Genomic DNA, 21,926 nt, shown 5'->3' on the forward strand with positions numbered 1-21,926 from the left:
CCATCTCCCTCTCTCTCTGTCTCTCTTTCTCTGTCTTTCTCTCTGTCTCTCCCTCAGAGATCCCCTGAATAGCTCTCTGACTATAAATGTTAGACAGCATCTAAATTAGCATTGATCCACTACCATTAGCCAATCATACTCAGGACTACCAGACTGTGGGCTTTGTGCTAACTGGCAATGGTTTTACTGCAGCTTTTAAACTGAGGGACTTGTTTGGCTGAATCTCCTCTTGTATTGATTTTGATGTCCTTACTGCCTTCTCAGGCAGTGTAAGTCATTGCGACAGGTAGTCTGAACACATCCGAATTCTCTCCATTCCTGCCCCCAATTTAGAGTTACCGACTCTCCTGGATCACCCTGGAGTCTCCAGGAATTAATGGCTAATCTCCAGGATTAAAAACGTAGTTGAATAATGTTGTTTATTGGTTAAAAATATAGAGGAGATGGGGAAAAATGTCTCTTTGAATGACAGTCAAGATACAACCAATCAGGATAGGAAGAGACTGCTTTTTCACCAATCAGCTTCGGGAAGGTGGTACTTAGAGAGGATGGTCATGTTGGGCAGCTGAAGGTGGACATGTGGGCGCGGCTGGAGGGAGAAGGTTGTGTGATGAAGCATCCGGTCTTATTTCCGGTTGGAAATGTCTGCTCACCATTCCACCCAGCCACCCACTGCCCCTGGCACAGTCGTGGTGTGGTCTACTCTGTGTCCCTGTGCCAAAGGACCTGAAACTGGCCGCAGGGGGCACCCAGGGTTGATGAGAAATGGCCCATGAGATTGGTTGTGTGTAGAATATAAATGGTGGCAGGGGATCTCTGCTTCCACAAAGCCTTGAGATATGTTTGGTCCTTAAATACACCTCCCTCACCGCTCTAAACTCAAAGAACATCCCCCCAACCCACTTCCTATGCCACCTCAAGCACTTCATCACCTCAAACACCCCTCTCATCACCTCAAACACCTCTCTCATTACCTCAATCACCCCTCCCTTCACCTCAATTACCCCTCTCCTCACCTCCAACACCCCTCTCCTCACCTCAAACACCCCTCTCATTACCTCAATCACCTCTCCCATCACCTTACTCAGCCCTCCCCATCACCTCAAACACCCCTCTCCTCACCTCAAACACCCCTCTCCTCACCTCCAACACCCCTCTCCATCACCTCAAACACCCCTCTCCTCACCTCAAACACCCCTCTCCATCACCTCCAACACCCCTCTCCATCACCTCAAACACCCCTCCCGCTCCCCATCACCTCAAACATCAGCTGCCACTTCTCCTTGAACATCCTTCCCCTCCACCATTCTGCGTTGTACCTGCAGTGTGGATTAGTTTTTGGACACAGTGCACGACTTGGCAAGTCTTCTTTGAGAGCTCCTGCCAAACCCACAACCTCCACCACTCTGAAGGGCAGAGTCAGCAGGTGCCTCACCTCCGCTTCCATTCCAAGTTAGTCAGTGCCGAGATTTGGAAACCATTACCAGCTTTGCATCTAAATCCCAAAACTCTCTCCCCGACAGCACTTTCACCAGAACCATTATTTTCTGCAACAGCTCACCACCACTTTCTCAAGGGCAGAGAGGTATGGACAATGCCAGCAACATCTATACCTCTTGGCCCACAGTTTAAAAAGCTGTGAGTTGACTTTAATAATGCATGTTTGGAATAAGGTACTCAGGAGCTTTAATTGTTGGAAATAATAGAGAAAAGAGGTGACCTGAGGGAGAGCCTTAAAGCTTATGAAAGATTTTGATAGAGTAAACATGGAAAAGATGTTTTCATTTGGAGGAGAGTACAGAGATTAGTGGTCACTAATAAATCATGACAAATAAATATAATAAAGCAATACAGAAAACACTTCTTTACCCAGAGAACGTAGGGACACAACATTCATTCCAGACTGTAGTATAGCCAGGGCAGATGCTTTTGAAAGGATTCTGGATACATGCATGAGGGAGGGAGGGAGGAACCGAACATATTGACTGGGTGGAAAAAAGCCACAGTGAGGAGGCGAGGGTGGAGCACATGTTGCAACTTAGACTTGTTGGACCAAGTGGTCTGTGTTCTTGTGTGTTAATCCCGTCCAGAGGCTGCTTAATCTTTCTCTGTTTGACCACAATTCCAGTGGAGTGATTTATCCTGCTCGTCAGGAATGAATAGCAATGCAAGAGTTACTAAATGAACAGGACTGGGTCTCTCTGGTTCGCTCTTCGCCACCCTGATGGTCAGACCAGTGATGAAGTTGTCAACTGGTTGTAGCAACTGATCTCTTATCAATTAGTCATCAGCAGACCCACGCCAGAGGTGAAGACATCTCCCGATGTTGTAGAGCTCGGGGAACTGCGGGTCACTGATTCCCCCTGGGAATGCTTTCTTTAACACACATCTTGCACGGATTACACCCCATTGTTAACTATAGGTCACTGGAGGGTGAACGACAGCAGAGAGAGGAGCTGTGTTATCAAAGAGTCATAGAGAGTCTTAGGGAGGGAAAGATGCAACACAAAGACAGGCCCTTCAGCCCATCGAGTCCATGCTGACCATCAACCACACATCTGTATGAATCCCATTTTATTCTCCCCACCTACTCTACCACTTATCTTTAACTAGTGGCCAATGAACCTACTGACTTGTATGTCTCTGGGAGGAAACCGGAGCACTCAGAGGAAACCCATGCGGTCACAGGAAGAATGTGCAAGCTCCATACCCAGACAGTGTCCGAGGTCAGGACTGAACCCAGGTTACTGGAGTTGTGAGGCAGCTGCTCTGCCAGTTGTGCTACCCATTGAGGTGTGAGGAGACCAGCTTCTTCTCACCCCTCCCCCCACCCACCAACATTTTAAGACAAAGTTATGTTTGAGTCGCACAGAAGAAGCTGTTGATAAATTGTTTCAATTTTGGTACTGCCTCGGGTCATGGCTTTCTCAAGTGTTCCTTCCAAAGTAGTTCACTAATGATCGTTTGTGTAACCATTTTAGCCACTGATGGACTCATTATGTTCTCACTTCCTACCGTCCTTCCTCCGGTGGCCAAGGTCAGTTGTCAGCCAGCACTGAACCTCATTCACTGCCCACTGTCAGGTATGGAAGGTCTATCTTCAGTGCTGGTGAAGACTGCACGGAAATAGCTAACAACATCCCGCCCAGACTCCCTTTCACTATTGCCAAGGCCCCACAGTTGGATGATGAAGGTACCTCTGATGTTAGCCTTCGGCTGAGATATGGAGGAGCATAGTTCCAACGGGCTCTATCTATTTTGATCATCTTTTTAAAGCTGTGGTATGGGTAGGGCATGGGGGTTGGTTTAGGGGACCTTCCATCCATCCCCAAGTCAAGAGACAACGTTGAGGACAAGGTCCTCAATCACTCTGGGGATTATTCCTTCTGCCTCTTTGAGAATCCTGACCAGCCCTGGTTCCCTAAGCACTGGGGGAGACCCAGACTGCATCCATTTGTGCCTCTGGCACCTCGCCCCCGATTAATTAGGCAAACCTGAGAGTTTGAGATTTCTCTTTTGAAGAAATTACTTTGAAGATCTGAGTGGCAATTGTTTTGTTTAATCAAGGGGAACAGGAGAATAAGAAATTCAGATAAAATTAGTGGAGATCAATAACACCTCTTCCTCTCCCAAACTCTGCCATAGCAGCTTGGGTTCTTAACTGTTTTCTAAGAACTTGCCAGAATTTTAGAAGGATATGTGTTTTTATTGTTTGTAGTGTGGGATTTTAGAATTGGAATTGGAATTAGTTTATTATTGTCACATGTACTGAGATACAGTGGAAAGTTAGTTTTGCAATCGATCGATACAGATCATTTCAAAACGTAAGTACATTGAGGTAGTACAAGGGAAAAGCAATAACAGAATGCAGAATATAGTGTTACAGTTCCAGAGAAAGTGCAGTGCAGGCAGACAATAAGGTGCAGGGGCCATGACGAGGTAGATTGTGAGGTCAGGAGTTCATCTTTAACGTACGTTATAACAGTGGGATAGAAGCTGTCCTTGAGCTTGGTGGTGGGTGTTTTCAAGCTTTTGTATCTTCTGCCCAATGGGAGTGGGGTGGAAGAGAGAATGTCTGGGGTGGGTGGGGTCTTTGATTATGCTGCTGCTGTCCCGAGGCAACGAGGAGTATAGACGGAGTCCATGAAGGGGAGGTTGGTTTTCATGACACTGGGCTGTGTCCACAATTCTCTGCAGTTTCTTGCGGTCCCAGGCAGAGCAGTTACCACACCAAGCCATGATGTATCTGGATAGGATGCTTTCTATTGGTGCATCTATAAAAATTGGTGAGGGTCAGTGGGGCCATGCTGAATTTCCTTCGCCTTTTGAGGAAGTAGAGGTGCTGGTGAGCTTCCTTGGCCATGGCGTCTACGTGGTTGGACCAGGACAGGCTATTGGTGATGTTTACAGCTAGGAGCTTGAAGCTCTCAACCCTCTCTGCCTTAGCACCATTGACTTTGTTCTTCTTCTTGCTGCAGGTGGACCTGGGGATTCTGAAGATCCTGACTGGCATTGCCACTCAGGGGGCAATCTCAGTGGATACGTCCAAGACGTACTTTGTTAGCAGCTACAAGCTGGAGGTGAGCTCCAACGGCGAGGACTGGATGACTTACCGACAAGGGAAGAACCACAAGGTAAGGCCAGCTCGTTTGTTGGGCAAGGCTGTAATGGGATCTGATATCCTGGAGTTGACGTGCAGATGCTTGAAGGGGTGACTGCCCTTCTATTCCTACCTGTCCAGCCCCACCATTTTGTCTTGCGGTGGTGGTGCTTGGTGAGAGGGGAATGGAACATTTTGTACTTTTCCCTGGACTTTCCCAATGATGTTGCAGCAGATGACATTCAAGCTCCCTCACATTGTCACTCAGTAACCCCCTCCCCTTCCCAGTGTCCTGTCACTGATACCAGTCTCCCCCAAGTGCTTTGGAAATCAGGGTTGCTCAGGTCTCTCAGGCAGAAGGAGTAATCCCCAGGTTGGCCCAGGGACCTTTTCCTGAACGTGCTCTCTTGATTTGGGGATGGAAGATCCCCTAATCCAACCCCCACACCCTACCCATACCACAGTTTTAAAAAGATGCTCAAAATAGGGTGGAAGCTGTGCTCCTTCATATCTCAGCAGAAGGCTAATATCGGGGGTAACTTCTTCATTCAACTTTGGGGCCCTGGCAATAGTGAGAGGGAGTCATGGCAGGATATTATGAGCTACTTTCATGCAATCTTCACCATCAGTCAGAGTATAGAAGTTGGGATGTTATGTTGCAGTTGTACAAGATGTTGGTGAGGCCACACTTTGGAGTATTGTGTTCAGTTTTGGTCACCCTGCTATAAGAAAGACGTCATTAAACTGGAAAGAGTGCAGAGTAGATTTACAAGGATGTTGCCAGGTCTCGAGGGCCTGAGTTACAGGGAGAGCTTGGGCAAGCTTGGACTTAATTCATTGGAACATCGGAGATTGAGTGGTGTCCTTATAGAGCTGTATAAAATCATGAGGGGCAGAGATAGGGTGAACGCACACAGTCTTTTGCCCAGGGAAGGGGAACTAAAAACTAGAGGGCATAGGTTTAAGGTGAGAGGTGAAAGGGACCAGAGTGGCAACTACTTCACACAGAGGGTGGTACGTGTATGGAATGAGCTGCCAGAGAAAGTGGTTGAGTCAGGTCCAGCAACAACATTCAAAAGACATTTGGATAAGTACATGGATGGGAGGGGTTCAGAGGGATATGGGCCAAATGCAGGCAAATGGGAGCAGCTTGCTGGGCACAATGGTTGGCATGAATGAGTTTGGGCCTGTTTCTGTGCTGTATTACTCAATGACTCTATAACAACTACCCAAGCCTCTGCCACCTCCCTGATTGTTGCCCCAATGCCCACCCTCCACAATCACCTTCCAACACCCTCTCTCCCCCACCTCCCTTTCCTCTTAACATGCCATCCCAGCCTTGCTGTGTCCATGGCCTCCCCAATCAGAACTTTGTCTCCTGCCTGATTCTTTCTCTTCCCTGACCGACACCTCTGGATATCATTCCACCATCCACCCCCACCCTCACCCATCCCACCTCTCACCCCTAATCAATGGTTTCCTCTGTGAGCCTTGGGCTCTGGTGTAACTGAATGTTATGGCACAGGGGCCATGCACAGTATTGGAACAACGGCACTAGTGCAGTCTCCACACTATAGGGTGGTTGCGATTGCGTTGGAGAGGGTGCAGAGGAGATTCACCAGGATGTCGTCACAAAACAAGGGCCCGGTCATTTAAAACCGAGGTGTGTAGAAATTTCTTCCCTCAGAGGGCAGTGAACCTCGGGAATTCTCTGTCCCAGAGGATGGTGGAGGACAAAGCATTAGATATCCTTAAGGTGGAGATAGATAAATTTGAAAGATCGAGGAATTGAGGGCCATGGGAACTGTCACAGAAGAGGAGTTGAGGCCAGCATAGATCAGCTCTGATCATACGGAATGGCGGGGCAGGCTTGAGGGGCCAAGTGGCCTACTCCTGCTCCTAGTTTCCTGTGTTCTTATGTTGCCTGGATTGGAGCATTTCAGTTATGAGGAGGGACTGGACAGGCTCCGTTTCTTCCATGGAGCGGAGGAGACTGAGGGGGGGGGGGGTAACCTGATGGAGGTGCACAAAATTATGAGGGGGATAGATAGGGTAGATTGTCAGAATGTTGATGGGGTGTCCAAAACAGGAGGGCATTGGTACAAGGTGAAAGGTCGGAGGTTTAGAAGACATCTGAGGAGGAGTTTTTTCACCCAGAGGGTGTTTGGAATCTGGAACGCACTGCCTGAGGAGGTGGTGGAGGCAGAAACTCTCATTTCAGAGGCATCCAGACAAGTACTTGAACCACCAGGGCATAGAAGGCTAATACAGGTAAATAAGACTAATACAGATGGCCACAATGGATAGCATGGACATGGTGGGTTGAAGGGACTGTTTCTGTGTTGTACGACTCTGTGACTCCATGGGCTTTACATTAAAGGTGTAATACAATCCACAACCCTCCACCTCTCTAAAATTAGTTCCCTTGCACACTGTCTCCCCAGCAGCACTCAATTACGGACTGTTTTTCTACTGATGTTAGTCCGCTTTCTTAGCTCAAGAACAATAAATCAATCCCTGCAGTCACCAAAACAAAAATCATTCTTTTTGACTTAAGAGGGAATAAGGAATGAGAAGTGAGAAGTTTGTTTGAATTCTCTTCTAGCTGTTTGCTTTTTGAGACATATAACGATGATGAGACTTTTCCTTGGATCTGAAAGGTCCCAGATAATATTACGAGCATCAAAACACAGCAGGAATTATAAACTTGCGCTGCTGATCTTTCGTCTAGACAAGGTGGATTTCTTTGAGAAATGTAGCTCAGTAAGTAGTTTGAGGAATGTGAAATTTAGAATGTCACCTGCTGTTTCTCTCACATTCCCAATTAAGGCGTTAATCCTGCCTCTGCTGCCATTAATTGCGGAGAGCCCAGGACTATTGAGGGGTAGATGTTGACCTGTGGTTCTCAGTGAGCCTTGGGGGCCGGGTGAGAGGGCGGAGGAGACGGAGGCAATAATGGTCCCTGATAAGATGGTGGCAGCTGGACTATTACTTAGAGCTGTACTCTCATTGGGTCCCATGGGAAGCCTGCCTCATTGTTAATGTGTTGTTGTCAGCTGAGGTAGCGGCACCACAACCTGGTGACTTTCGAGACCTCGGAGGAGCAAAACATCAATCACTGACTAGGGGTGGAAGGGAAAATAAATCCTGAATTTCTATGAAAGTTTTTACAATGTGTCGAGGTGTTAGGATTCTTGGAGAAGAATAGTCCCTGTTATGATGAGGGAGACGAGATGTGCAATTTGTACATAGCAAGCTCCCATGAGCAGCAATGTGATAATGACCTGATAATCTCCGTCAGCGATAGTGGATGGGGGAGCAATCACCTCACACAAGGGACCTCCTTGCAGCCAATCACTGGTAAAATCAACAAGTAATTTTGCACAATCAGCCCCTCACAGCACGTCCTGATTGGCTTCTTTGATTTACTGTGTTTGATTGGCTGTTTTTATGCTCCAGATCCCAGCATCTGCAATCTCTTGTGTCTCCATGTCCTGACTGAGTGTTGGAGACAGCTCCTTGACAGTGTGTGGGGGAGTGGGCTGGGGGAAGGGGGCAGAGAAAAGACGGAGATTCAACTTTTACTTTCTACTTAATGGCAGAATTCAGATACTGCTTTCTCAACCATGGTCAGAGATGGGCCACTCACCTCTTCGCTGTTAACGACTGTTAGTGCATTTGCAATGTGGCATCGGCCAGTGTGGTTCATTGTGTGACAGCCTTTGATGCATTTCATGTGCAAAAAGGGAAAGATTGAAGTGGATGTGTTAATGCGCTTTACCCATTGGGAGTTAATTTAACATGTGATGGGAGGCAGTGGGAATGCCATTGAAGAGGAATGCTATGCAAGAACCATTATCACTTGCTCCAGCTCCCTGCAGCCAGTCACTGGTTAAACTCACTCATAATCATGATGGATCGATGGCTTCTGAAACTGATGGTTGTTCTTCGTGGCTCCCCTTCCTCATTCTCATTAAAAGACTCCCATTGTGTTTGGTTGTGAGAACCCACAGCCCAGTCCAGCCACCTAAGTCTCAGCCATGGGAGGGCTCTGTCCTGTCAGACAGTCTGATGCAGCTAATGCCATGCAAACCTGCAAAGACAAGTTTGGCATCTTTCATTCCATCGTCACCCACTTTGACCCAATGTTCTTGCCATTGCCTTGTCCTCAGGAGCACTACCTACCGACAGTCAACAGGAAAGGGTCAAGGCACTCTGGTAATTTTGACTATTAGTCAAACAGCCTGTTCAACTCCTCAAACCACCCTGATCCTCAATCATCACAAATAAAAGGGTTCAAGGAAATGAAGCGAAGAATTATCCGAATATTCTTCCCCTGGATTTGTTTCTTCTCCTGGGTTTTTGTTGCAGTAACATCCTGGAGATTAACTCCATGCTCTGGGGAAACAGATAGACCTGAAGTGTAATCAGCTTTCGAAGGATGATTGCACTGGGAAAACCTCTGGGAATCCTTCCCATCTCTGCTGCTCCTTACTTAAAGTTTTCCCTTGCAGTGGGGAGACCTAAGGGACCTTGAAATGCAGCTCTGGGACCCAGAATGCTGGTGGGCATTGGGAGGGGTTAGGAGGGGAGTGAGGGTAGGCAGGAGAGTATGCTGCAGACAGTTTCTTTTTCTCTTTATTCTTCTTTACTCTCATCACTGTCCTGCAGATTCCAGGGTAGCCCACTAATTATATCGAGCCATTGCAAATTATCTGCCGTGTTTCCCTACATAACAACCATCCATAAAGACATTTACTGGACTTGAGTTAGTTAAGAGAGAATTGATAAAATGGTAAATATATATATTGAAATTGTTTCCTTGTGTTTCTGTTGCAATTTTGGGTTGGTGTCACTTCTTTCAAAATTGCTAACATTTCTCAATCCCAATTTAAAGAGGCCAGGTTATGTTTAGTAGTCTGTAACCCTGACTGTAACATGGTGTGGAATTAGAAGAGAGACCTAGAGACTTGGAAGGAAATCATTTGAACTAAATTGGATTGAGACATCTGTGAGTTAGGGAGGGTGGGGTTGGGGGTGGCTGTGGAATCAGAGCACAGACCATTGAAACATGACCTCAAACAAGACCCTAAAGGAAGGATCAGGCCAGATGCCAAAGCTTTCTGGTGCATATGTTGTGATGTTTTATGGAAATACCTTGGGTCACGAGGGACATCTGTACATGAGGCAGCAAGGTTTCATTCAGGACACACTTTTCATCGACACCCCTTTACTGTAGCAGGTGCTTGTGAAAAATAGGTCCTGGTGGAAAACACCATCTCCCAATCCCATGGAGCTGAATTAATTACGTGCGTTATATTTAGGCTAGACGAGCACATGAGCCACTAAAGTGTTCTGGGAGCATGCCCTGTAAAATATTGTAGGTATTGCCGAATCATCACTTGAAAACAAGTGAAAAGGTAAATACTCAGGAATCCAGACAAAAAAAAAGGTAACCCCATTCCCACCCCGTTCTCCTCTGTTCAGTAAAATGGGCTACTAAAATATCGTCATGTTTAATTCAATTGATTAGAGTTCAGATGTGCAGACCAACGCCTATATTGAGGGAATGGCCTGGGGAGGCTGCCACTAAATGGGTGTATGAATGGTGAAGACCCCTTTCAATTCAAGGTCCGGGTGATGCCTTCAACTCTTACATTCTGGAAGGTGAGGTCAGCCCTTTAAATTGGGGGGGGGGGGCAGGAAGGGGAGATCACCCATTTAATCTGAGCCACAGTGGTGAGATCACCCCTTTAAATGGGGGTCAGGAAGGGGAGAATGCCCCTTTAAATGGAGGGGGTGTCAGAGAGGAGAGATCACCCCTTTAAATGGAGGTCAGGAAGGGGAGAACTCCCCTTTAAATGGAAGGGGACTCAGTCCTTTAAATGGGTAGTCAAGGAAGAAAGACTACCTCTTTAAATTGAGGTCCTGATGGTGAGACTTCCTTTTTTAAAAGTTTCCTCTTGTTATCTAGGAAGGGCTGCCATTGGCAAGCCCCTACTCTTAAACAGACCCCCTACCTCCACCCTACTGCATTTGAACATTTGTTTCCATGAGGAATCCCTTGCATCAGTATCGTGAGGAACCCTTGACTCATAAAGCAGAGAAGAAGCATTGAGAATCTCGAGTCCTTTCACCAAAAGAACACCAAAGCCCAGTATAAGTGGCAGAAGGAGCACGCCACCTCACAAACCGCCCACCCGCTAGTCAAGCATTCCCATCCTTATTGTGGTCTCACATTGACCTCATCAGCCACCCTCAGAGCCCACAGAATTAGAGGGGATGCAAGCCATCCTTGATCCGAAGGGACTGCTTAAGAAGGAGAAGAAGAGTATTTGATTGCACGTCACTCGAGCCCTGTGATCCTTCCAAAGCTTAGATCAGCGTAACACCAGAGACCAGTCACTCGACACACACATGGCAAATATCGAATGCATCCTAGGTGTCAGGGAGGTTAAAACAACAGCCAAAGACATAAAATGGAACCAGAGGAAGATTGCCCAGTACAGGGCGAACAGGTACAGTGGGGGCTGGGCTGCAGCCTCTAATGGAAAATTCCTGTGCACCACATTCTAGTTATAGTTTAAACAAAAGGAAAAGTCAGTAAATCTCACTGCTGGCTAACCTCAGCCCTGTTCACTTGAATAAGACTAATGTTCCACCAGATTTCCTTGAATTCCTTTCATCCCCAGAGGTACTATGCTGGAAAGGTTAGAGTTGTAAGTTAAATTCATCAGTTCCAGCAGCATTCAAATGCATAATTAGTCCATTTATATTCACCCTGCCTGCTAGGACCAAGCCTGAATAACTGCTCCTTCAAAGCAGAGGCGAGGTTCGTTCTCTTACTGGGACCGCTGGCTGTAATTCTTTAACTCGCCCCCATAATCATCGGTGACAGCAGCCAAAACACGACGTGTGCCGCGCATTCTGGAAGCCACTTGTGCTCTGATCCTCTGTTGGGAAATCCGTCTTGTATTTGGTGGTGTTTTGAAGATTAAGCGATGGGTTTTCAACTCGCCTGTTTTGTTCAAGCCGCGACTGCCGGGTTATTAGGCGGGGGGGTGAATTGGTAGGAGCAGATGGGATTACAACCGGGGCAGAGTGGGTGAACAGTTAAAATTGCAACTCCCTGCTGGACAGCCCATTTCAACCACTTCAACTTACGCTGATCCCCCCTCTGCTGCCCTGACTCTCCCATCACTCCTGTGGTCACCCATTGCTTGTGCCTACCCAGTAAAATTAAGGATGGTAACCTCTCGTGAACTGGGAAACTTTCCATCCCCTGGTGATAGAGGAAAGGATTCTTACTGTTAAGAATATAACAAGTTTTGTATTTTGTAGGGCAGGTGCGGTAGTGTAGCGGTCAGCGTAACGTTCTTACAGCGCCAGCGACCCAGGTTCAATTCCGGTCACTGTCTGTGAAGAGTTTGTACGTTCTCCCCGTGCCTGCGTGGGTTTCCTCCCGGTGCTCTGGTTTCCTCCCACATTCCAAAGACGTACGGGTTAGGAAGTTGGCGCCGCTATGATGGCGCTAGAAGTGTGGCGACACTTGCGGGCTGCCCCCAGAACACTCTACGCAAAAGATGCACTTCACTGTGTGTTTCGATGTACATGTGACTAATAAAGAAATCTTATCTATCTTACCTTATAACATAAGAAATGGGAGCAGGGGTAGGATATGGGGCCTTTGAGCTGGTTCTGCCAAAGGCAATGTCAGGTTTATTGTCATATGCACAAGTCCATGTATGCACAGATGCAATGAAAAACTTACTTGCAGCAGCATCGCATGCACAAAGCATCATATGGGGGGGGGGGAACAGAATAAGTGAGTGGAGGTGTCCTATGTTGATTGGAGAATTGGCGGTGATTGAGCTGAGTGGGTAGGGGTCAGGACGGATTTGATAGTGTGGTTGGGGAGGAGGGTTCAGAAGGTTATAAAGGGGGCTTCAGAGGTTCTGGTGGTGAGTGGAGGAAGTGGTGAGGGGTTGGAGGCTGAAGCATTTACAAGTGAAACATAAGCTAAGCATAAATTATACACATTCCTCAAGATCATGGCCGATCTTCTATCCAAGCTCAGCTTTCCTGATCTATCCCCATAACCCTTCCCTTTATATATTAAGAAATCCAACAATCTCTGTTGGTGGTTTTACTCTTCTGCTGGTGGGTCAGTGGACGGGGAAGGAAAGGATTACTTTTCCAGACCCAAAAAGCTGGTTAGCATCTAGCCTCCAACCCTTCGCCACTTCCTCCACTAACCACTGGAACCTCTGAACCCTCCCCCGCTTCCCCCCCACTTTATAACCTGACCCCTCCCCCCCACCCACACCATCTAATCCGTCCTGACCACTACCCACTCAGCTCAATCACTGCCAGTTCTCCAACCACCATTGGACACCCCCCGTCACATTTCCCCGTCACTTATTCCCCACCCCCTCCGCCCTCCACCACAATCGAGGGATCTCCTCCACGCAATGGATTCCACAATCAGGAGTGCTCTAGTGATTGGGGAACCTCCTGTCCCAAGTGATTGGGACCCTCATCCACTACCAGTGAATAGGAGATGCACAGAAAGACCAATATTTGAAGATATCTCCTGCATTTCCCCAGCTCAGGCCATCAATCTGTACCATCCCACTCCCACCAGTCATGCGACTTTCCTAACATCTGCCCTAAACTCCCCACCCCCACCCCCATCTCCACCAACCCACCAACCTTAGGAGGGGCAGCCAGAGCTCTGTGTGTGCGTCCTCTGGAGCGCACTGTTTCTTTAACTCCAATAATAATGGGGAGTGCTGGCCGCCTCACCATTGTCGTCAAGACAAAATCCTTGCCATGACGTCTGCTGAAGCTTTCTTTGTACACGAGACGCACCCATTATTCCTGACTCCTTGTTCCACCTTTTCAACAAGAAGCAAACTGGACCTGAGGGAGCCGAGTTTGCAAGCGACAAGTTATTGGCGCTTGATTGAACACGCCCTGCCTGGACTATCTCCTTGGGAATGTCTCTTCAGAAAGGGTGGGAAAAGTCAGCTGGACTTTCATCACTGCATTGCTTCTAAGATGAAAGTCCAGCTTTATCTTTATTTCTCTCAGAGAGCGGCACAGCAGTGGAACCTCGCCTGGGTTCGATCCCAACCTTGGGCACTGTCTGTGTGGAGTTTGCACCTTCTCCCTGTGATCTCGTGGGTTTCCCATGGGTGCTCTGGTTTCCTCCCACATCCCAATGACATGTGGGTTGGTGGGTTAAATGGCTGCTGTTAAATGGCCCCCTAGTGTGTAGGTGAGTGGTGGAATCTGGGAGGGAGTTGATGGGAATGTGGGGAGAATAAAATGAGATTGGTGTAAATGGATCAGCACGGATTCAGTAGGCTGAAGGGCCTGTTTCTGTGCTGCATGACTCCGTGACTCACTGCATTTAGAGCTGGTCAAGGAAAAGGGGACTTTGCACCCGTTAACATGCACTAACGCAATTCACTTCTTCTCCTAGTTATTTGCAGCCAACACGGATGGTAATGAGGTGGTGCTGAACACACTGACGCCGCCCGTCGTGGCTCGCTTCGTTCGCATTAGGCCCCAGGTCTGGACGAACGGCATCTCCATGCGTTTTGAAGTCTATGGCTGCCAGATTACAAGTAGGTTGCCCCCTCCAGACGCTTGTCTATCCACCTCCCAGTACCCCCACGCTCCCAGTGCTCCCCCCCACCCTCCTAACCCTGAGTGATCTTTCAACCAGGAGAGCACTGGTGTTCCCTCCAATGTTTATCCCATGTAGCCAACATCACTAAGGCAGATATTTCAGCATTGAACTTCGAAGGCACTTCCTTGCTGTAAATCACTTTGCAATCTCCCAAGATCATAAATTCCAGATTTTCTTTCTGAGTTAACTCAAAGCAAATGCGTCACAAAATGATGTGGGGATTCTTGAATGGACAGGATCTCCTGTCCTCATTTTGTCAGCCCCTCTGGGAGAGTTACAGTATTGTATCTCTTCCAGAGGCTGTCACTCGCCTAAGGCTAGGCAGCCCACGAGCTGCGAAAAGCTCAAAAGTTAAGCTCAGTTTGGATTCCCAGACGTATCTTCTCAGTGAGGGCCCCGACTTAAACCAAGACTGCATTTCTCCAGTGCGCTTAACGGTGAACAATTTTGAGGTGCCTCACGAAAGCGTAAATCAGACAACAGAGTCACACAAGGGGGTGGCCAAAGAACCTGGTAACGAGATGGATTTGACAGCGCAATTTAAGGAATGTAGAGAGGCGGAGAGCTTCAGGGAAGGAGTAATGTACAAAGTTTTGTGGCCTTGTGGCTGCAACTTCAGCTAACCAGTGGTGGACCCGAGGAAAATTAGGGATACACAAGACGCTGCAGCTGGAGGGAAGCAGAATTCCTGGAGAAATGCAGGGACGGAGATGGTAATGGAGATAAGGAAGACATAATTAGCCATGACTTAGAGATGTAAATGGGTTGAGGAGGGTTGTGCCAATGGAGGCTGCAGAAATTCCACAGGATCCAACAGATTTCCTCTCTTCTAACAGATGCACCTTGCTCCGATATGCTGGGAATGGTCTCCGGGCTCATCCTTGACTCACAGATCACCGCCTCCTCCACACGGGACTATCATTGGTCGTCGGGCAATGCCCGGCTTGTTGCCAGCCGCTCTGGCTGGTACCCGCGGCAGCCACACCCCTTGCCCGGTACCGAGTGGATCCAGGTGGCTCTGCCCATCCCAAAGACGGTCAGTGCCATCATTATCCAGGGGGCACGAGGAGCATCGTCAGTGGACGGCGGGATGAGCGGGGAGAACAAGGCTTTTGTGCGCAAGTTTAAATTGGCTTACAGCATGAACGGAGTCAACTGGACCTTTGTCAAGGAATCCGGAGGGCAGAGGCACAAGGTACAGCACATCCCCATCCTCTTCCAGCTGTGTGTGTGTGTGTGTGTGTGTGTGTGGATATCCATGTATCTGTGCATCTATGGTATAGCAGTGATGTGTCTGTGTGTGTATATCTGTGCATCTGTGTGGGCGTGTGTCAGTAGTGTCTTTGACATAGTTGGGGTGTCTGTATGAGTGTCTGTGTATGTGTGTATCTGTCTACGTAGGGGTACATCTGTGTGTGTGTCTGTGGTATAGAGTGTTTCTTTGTGTGTCCGTGTTTGTGTATCTGTTTATGTATGTGTACATGTGTACATCTGTGTGTCTGTCAGTGGTGCCTCTGTGTGTGTGTGTGTGTGTGTGTGTGTGTGTTTGTGTGCATTTATGTCTGTGTGTTTATGCATGTGCATGTGTCTCTGTGCACTTGTGGATGTGTATGCATGTGTATGTTCGTGTGGTTATATGTGTGCTTCTGTGTGACTATGTGTGTACCTGTGTGTGTGTTTGTGTGCGTGTGTGTATACATGTGCATGTGCATGCATGCCCATCCAGTAAAGACACACAATGACATGATAATTTATAGAGGGAATGATTGGGACCTATGTCTTGCCAATCACATCTGGAGGCCTGCTGTGAGTGACTTAATTTGAATTATTAAACTTTATCTTCCACTCACTGCATTTTGCTGAAAAAATGATCCCATGTTTATCAGAAGACTCTGCTGTGAATTCAGTATTAGTTCTATTTGTGGTCCTTCATAGAAACTCTTTGAATAAACTCACTGTTCTAAAATAGACTTAGCTTGCTCACCAAGTAGATTGTATAGCAATTCTGTTTAAATAGACAGCATTTGCTGGAAAATGAACTGCAGCCAGTTCTGACCTCCCTGCAACTCACTGGCGATTCTTAGTGGGATAATGCAAGGACAGTGCTATGGTCCATCTCTCATCATGGCTGAATTAACTGGTTCCCAGTGGAGAGGTAGTCTCTGGATCCCATATCTGACTCTGGTGCCTCGGGAGTATTGAATTCACTTCCACCATTCTTTCAGGCAACACATTCCAGATCAAAAAAAAAATCTCCTTTGCTTCATCTGCCAATTATCTTAAATCTATGTCATCTGGTTACCAACCCTGTTACAAGTGGAAGCAGATTCTCCTTAATTACTCTATCAAAGCACTTCATAATTAAATTAATTTCAAGTAATTTGAGCATTAAGTGAAGAGGCAACTTGGAATCTTAACCTGAGTGATGTTACCTCTTTATAATAATTAAAATAATATGTTGGGTTTTAAAATCGACGTGCAACGATATGGGGCAGATACAGCTGTTTTTGGGAATTGAGGGAGTGTGTTTTCACAATGTGCTGGGAAGTGCAGAGACCTGGCCTGCACAAGGTGAAGACTTTGGAGAGGGTGCAAGGGAGACTGACCGGGGCTGAACCCGGGCTAAGGGATTTCAGTTCTGTCGAGAGGTTGGAGAAACTGGGGTTGTTCTCCTCAGGTGAGATATAAAGAGATTAAACAGAAGGTGCCCTTTAAAGAGTGGAAGAGAAGCATCAAGAAAAACTCATAAAATGGAATTAAGTGTAGTGTTAGGGGGAAAAATTTGCAGGAGAAGATGCAAGGGGGTGGGATTAATAGGATCGCTCTCCTAAAAGACCTTCATGACTCCAGTAAGTCCTAAAGGGGTGAATGGACTGCTACGTTGTGTTATTCTGACTGGGGGACATGGTCGCTGAGAGAATTGAAAGGAGGAATTCAAATAGGAAGCAGCAAAGTGCCCTTCGCAATTAAAAAGAAAGGCTTTTTGTTACCAGAGGAGAGGAATAAACCTTGTGACTGCCTGGCTTTTGCTAATGAATCATTTATAAAATTTGTTTTCATTCAACCTCCAGCTTATTGATTTAACTTCCAACTTGTGGCAAGTCTAATATCCAGAGCGGTTGATAATGTTTGCAAACCCTCCACCTGGAACAGTGATGGACAGCAAGGAAAGACTTGCATGCCTCTGGCGACCTCTGTGTCCCCAGGATGCGGCAGAGTGCTTTCCAAGCAATGAAAGCCTTTTCATTGTGCAGTCTCTGCTGCGATGGCTCCACATAAAGCAATCGGATTATCACTAGATCTTTCTCCTTCGGTGATGTTGGCTATTCGCCGTGGATAAACATCAGCCTGAAAACTGGAGGGACCTTTCTGCCCTGGGGACTTGGTCCAAGCCGGCACTCCAGGGCCACACCAAGGGGGTGTTTCAGATGTTCAACCAAACCTCCTCTGCCCCCCCCCGGCACAAACCAAATATACCCAGCCACCTTCTTTGCAGAAGTGATGAGGGTTCACCTAGTGCCCTGGGTACTAATATTCAACCCCTCCATCCCCAGCCAATTAATTATCTGGTCATTTATTCCATTGCAAATTGGTTAAATTAGTTGCCACTTCCTCCATTGTATCCATGACTACGTTCCAAAAAAAATTGCTTCATTGGTTGTAGAGTGTTTGGGATGTCCTGAACTAATGAAAGGTGTTGTACAAAAGCAGGTCTGGTCTTTCTTTACAGCCCAGGTGCTACCTATTACACTGCGTCATTCAACAGGAGATTCAGTTATTTCACAAAGTCTCATGGTGGTGCTTTGGTTACTTTTCCTTAATCTGCTTCTCTTCCTCCTCCTTAGATGTTTGAAGGGAACATGAACTACGACACTCCCGAGATCCGACGGTTTGATCCTGTGCCTGCGCGGTTTGTCCGAGTGTATCCGGAGAGGTGGTCTCCTGCTGGAATTGGGATGCGTTTCGAATTGCAGGGCTGTGATTTACTGGGTAGGTGCATCAGGGAAATGTCCTGAGAAATGTGGCGAACACTGCTGTTTGAATAACACGTGTGTGAGTGTGTGCGTATGTGTTTGTGTGCTTGCACATGTACATGTGCTTGCATGTGTTTATGCAAGCATGTTTACATGTGTGCATTTACATTTGTGCATGTGTTTGCTTGCACTTAATTGCATATTTTTGTACTTGTTTGTAATGTGTATGTTCATATGCCTGCTTCTGCAGATGTGCATTGATATGAGTATGTATAAGCACGTGTTGGAATGTGTGTATGTGTACAATTGCATTTACATGTGTGTGTGTGTGTGTCTGTGCACACATATATGTGTGTGTTCACCCATGTGTGTTTACATGTGTACATGTTTGTGCACATGCTTGTGTGTGTGTGTGTGTGTGTGTGTGTGTGTGTGTGTGTGTGTGTGTGTGTGTGTGTATGCTTGCCAGCATGCATGCACAATGTGTACATGTTTTTAACCCAGGGAACAGCGCTTGGTGGTTGCAACTGCCTGGCAAAGTAGCACTAACAAGTGGCCCCAGGTTAAGCCACAAATAACATTTTACAACTTTGACATATTCCATCTGTGCGAAATGACGAGAATCTTGATCGATAACAGTCACATATTTACAGAATCTCACCGACAAGTACTCTAGCTCCTTGTAGTCTCCTGCACACTCAGGATCACTCACACAGCTCAGTTTTCGTCAAACGCGATGTAATTACCTGGGATACAATCTCGCACTTCTTGGTGCACAACACTAGTCACTCACGGTAGTACACACACCTGAAAACAATCCTACACATGGTACTCAGACACGATCTCACTCCCAGCGCTTCACACACTTAAATAATCTCACTGCATCGTAAACCCAACTCACCCGCTGTACTCTCTCCCGACAATACTCACTGCCGAACTCTCACATGCACTCAAAACACACACCACCTCACACACTTCAGCACTCGCACTCTCAAGTCATACTTACACGTAACCTTACTCAGCATAAATCTGACTCAGTATATTGGATAAACTTAAACAGTCACTCTCATTATACTTACACGTCATTTTTCTTGTCACACTACAGCAAGAGAGAAAGAGAGAGAGAAAATCGGCTGTGGACTGTTTACTTATGGCGGCCTCCTATGTCTCCACACACACAATAATGTGGCATTCTCACTCCAAGTAATCTTGTGAAAAATACTTCCAAAATGATCTTTAGAAACAGAGTTGCTGAGTTGGTGGTAATAAGTGGTAATTCAGAGTCAACCAGGAGTTTCACGATTTAATAGGTTAATGAGAGGAAGTAATTCATAGGGGCGCGTAGAAAGAGCAGGAGAATAGAACTGAAAAGAACCCGTATGGTCTCAATGAGCCGAAGAGCCTCCTCCTACACCACACTGATTCCGTGATTCTACATTTTGATTAATGCAAAGACTTTTCAAAGAAATTGTGTGTGAAATGAATCTCCCAACGGTTTAAAAAGAATGGTGGAGGTGGACTCAGAAGTTGTTTTTGGCTGCTTCTGCTAAACATGCAAAATAGTAGTGGGTGCGTTTTGCTTTGCTCCCAAAATTTGGTTCCATGGACTTCTTTGGAACGGAGTACTGGAAATGAGAAAAATGTGCAGCTGCTACTACATTGCACATTTAGCAAAAGCAAAATAAAGCAACTTTCTACCCTGGATGACTTACTCTGAAGTTCAGCGAGCTGAGTTATGAATTGGCAATTGACATTTTTCTTGGAAGAAAAAAGGCAGTGAAGTTTAAGCCCCAGGGCTGCTCACCAGATGTTTGGGTGTGGGGAAGTACTTACGAAAACTACATCTCAAATACTTGGCTCTAGGTTCCCAGTACAGGAAGTCATCATGAGAAAGGGTCTGTTCCTAATCAGGCACAGGGAGGTGGTTAGGCACTCCACGAACAAGCTCTCCAGCCCTGTTGTCACCCCTGATATACCAGTCACTGTTCCCTCCTCCCCTCAGGCCACTTCTTCCACAGCCAGCAAGTGGGCTATTGAACTGTGACAGGTTGCAGCTGGGGCATCTGTGAGGGCAGTCTGTTTGTTCCTGCATTCTGTTATGAAAGCAGCACCACACGCAACGCGGCGCTGCCTTGTGGTTTCATTCAATTAGCCTTTAGCGATAACTCCCCGCCATCTGCTGCTGATTACTCTGGACAACAGCACTGTGCTCAATTGTGAGACTTCAATAGTAGCTCCTCAGATCCCGGAGTAATCCCCACCCGCACCCTCATCCTCTTCCCTCTCTCTTTAGTTATTTTTATTCTCTCTCATTAGTCTACATTCTGTTGCCTCCTCTTCTCTTTTATGCCTCTGCGCCCACTTCTTGCTTCTGAATCCCCTTCCTTCCCCCCCGCTCAATAATTCTGTTTCTTTTCAGTTGCGGTTAAAGGGCAGGACCTGATCACTTCACAGCCCGGCTAAAACCCTGAACATGGATCCACATTGCTTTGGATCCGTGCTCTGGGATAACGTTGAGCAAGCGATGACCTGGGCCAACCTGAGTTGCATTTTTCTTGCATTCCCTTCCCTCAGTTCCCAACCCTCTGACCCCCATCAGTATGAATGTCTCCCATATTTTCTTACAACATGGAGCAAGGCAATTCAGCCCAGCTCTATAATCAATCCCAGTTGCAGTCTCCCCAACTCCACCCTGGTTCTCCTACCACCCACCTACAGGAGAGGTAATTTGCAGTAACCAATTAACCTGCCAACCACCACATCTTTGAAATGTGAGAGGAAACTGGAGCATCTCGGGGATATCCAAGAGATCACAGGGAGAACATGCCAACTGCCCACATACAGCACCCGAGGTCGGCATTGAACCCGCGTCACTGGAGCTGTGAGGCAGCTGCACCGCCTGCTGCCCTTTATAAAGGTCTCTGCCCTGCGCTAATGCCATGAGCTGTCAGCCAACCACCCAATTAAAGTGCAAAGTGTGAGGGCTGTACCAAACTCGCAGCGCCTTCTCCTCCATATATTATCTCCAGAGCAGTTAGGAGGCAGATTCACAAGGATGATTCCAGGACACAGCAAAGATTGAGCTGATTCGAACTAATTCCCAGTGAAGTTGAGAGAAGATCTTTACAATTATAAGGAATTTGATGGGATAAGCATATCTGCAGGTGAGAGCTCAAACTAGGAATCACCAGCATAAGATAGTCACTGATAAACCCACCAAGGATTTCAGGAGAAGCTCAGAGTGTGGTGATAAAATGAAACACGATGGTGTCCATAGTGGTGGAAGGGAATAGCATTTAGGGAGTTGAGATAAGTCCATGAGGGAGGAAGAGATACAAATTTGTCTCAGTTTTGAGGTTAAATGAGAGCTAGGAAGTGTTTGTGTGAAGCAGAAATTTAGGTTAGACCTCTTGGGTTGAATGGCTGAAAAATTCCCTCTGGAATTCACTTATGATAAGAGATCTGTGCCCTATTCAAAGGAATTTAATCTAAACCTATTGGGTGCAGGTCAAAAAGGTGATAAGCTTTGTTCTGTGGCTGCTGTACATATGATATATTTGTGTATGGAGGTGTGGACACACATACGGGTATGGACACTCACAGAGGTGTGTGGACACACACAGAGGTGTGGACACACACACAGGTATGGACACAC

At 47.0% G+C, this 21,926-nt stretch overlaps 1 protein-coding gene across 2 annotated transcripts in view; it reads left to right on the forward strand.

Annotated features, from left to right (window-relative positions):
• The window catches only part of nrp2a (neuropilin 2a), an 89,444-nt gene that overhangs the window by 40,402 nt on the left and 27,116 nt on the right, over nucleotides 1-21,926 (forward strand). For both annotated transcript variants that reach the window (XM_052028750.1, XM_052028753.1), the window contains exons 7-10: nucleotides 4,479-4,634; nucleotides 14,088-14,232; nucleotides 15,134-15,492; nucleotides 18,143-18,287. In XM_052028750.1, the coding sequence (XP_051884710.1) occupies nucleotides 4,479-4,634; nucleotides 14,088-14,232; nucleotides 15,134-15,492; nucleotides 18,143-18,287 (805 nt within the window). The remainder of the gene's footprint in view (nucleotides 1-4,478; nucleotides 4,635-14,087; nucleotides 14,233-15,133; nucleotides 15,493-18,142; nucleotides 18,288-21,926) is intronic.

Source organism: Pristis pectinata, chromosome 1 (genome assembly GCF_009764475.1).
Source record: "Pristis pectinata isolate sPriPec2 chromosome 1, sPriPec2.1.pri, whole genome shotgun sequence".
Taxonomy (NCBI): domain Eukaryota; kingdom Metazoa; phylum Chordata; class Chondrichthyes; order Rhinopristiformes; family Pristidae; genus Pristis; species Pristis pectinata.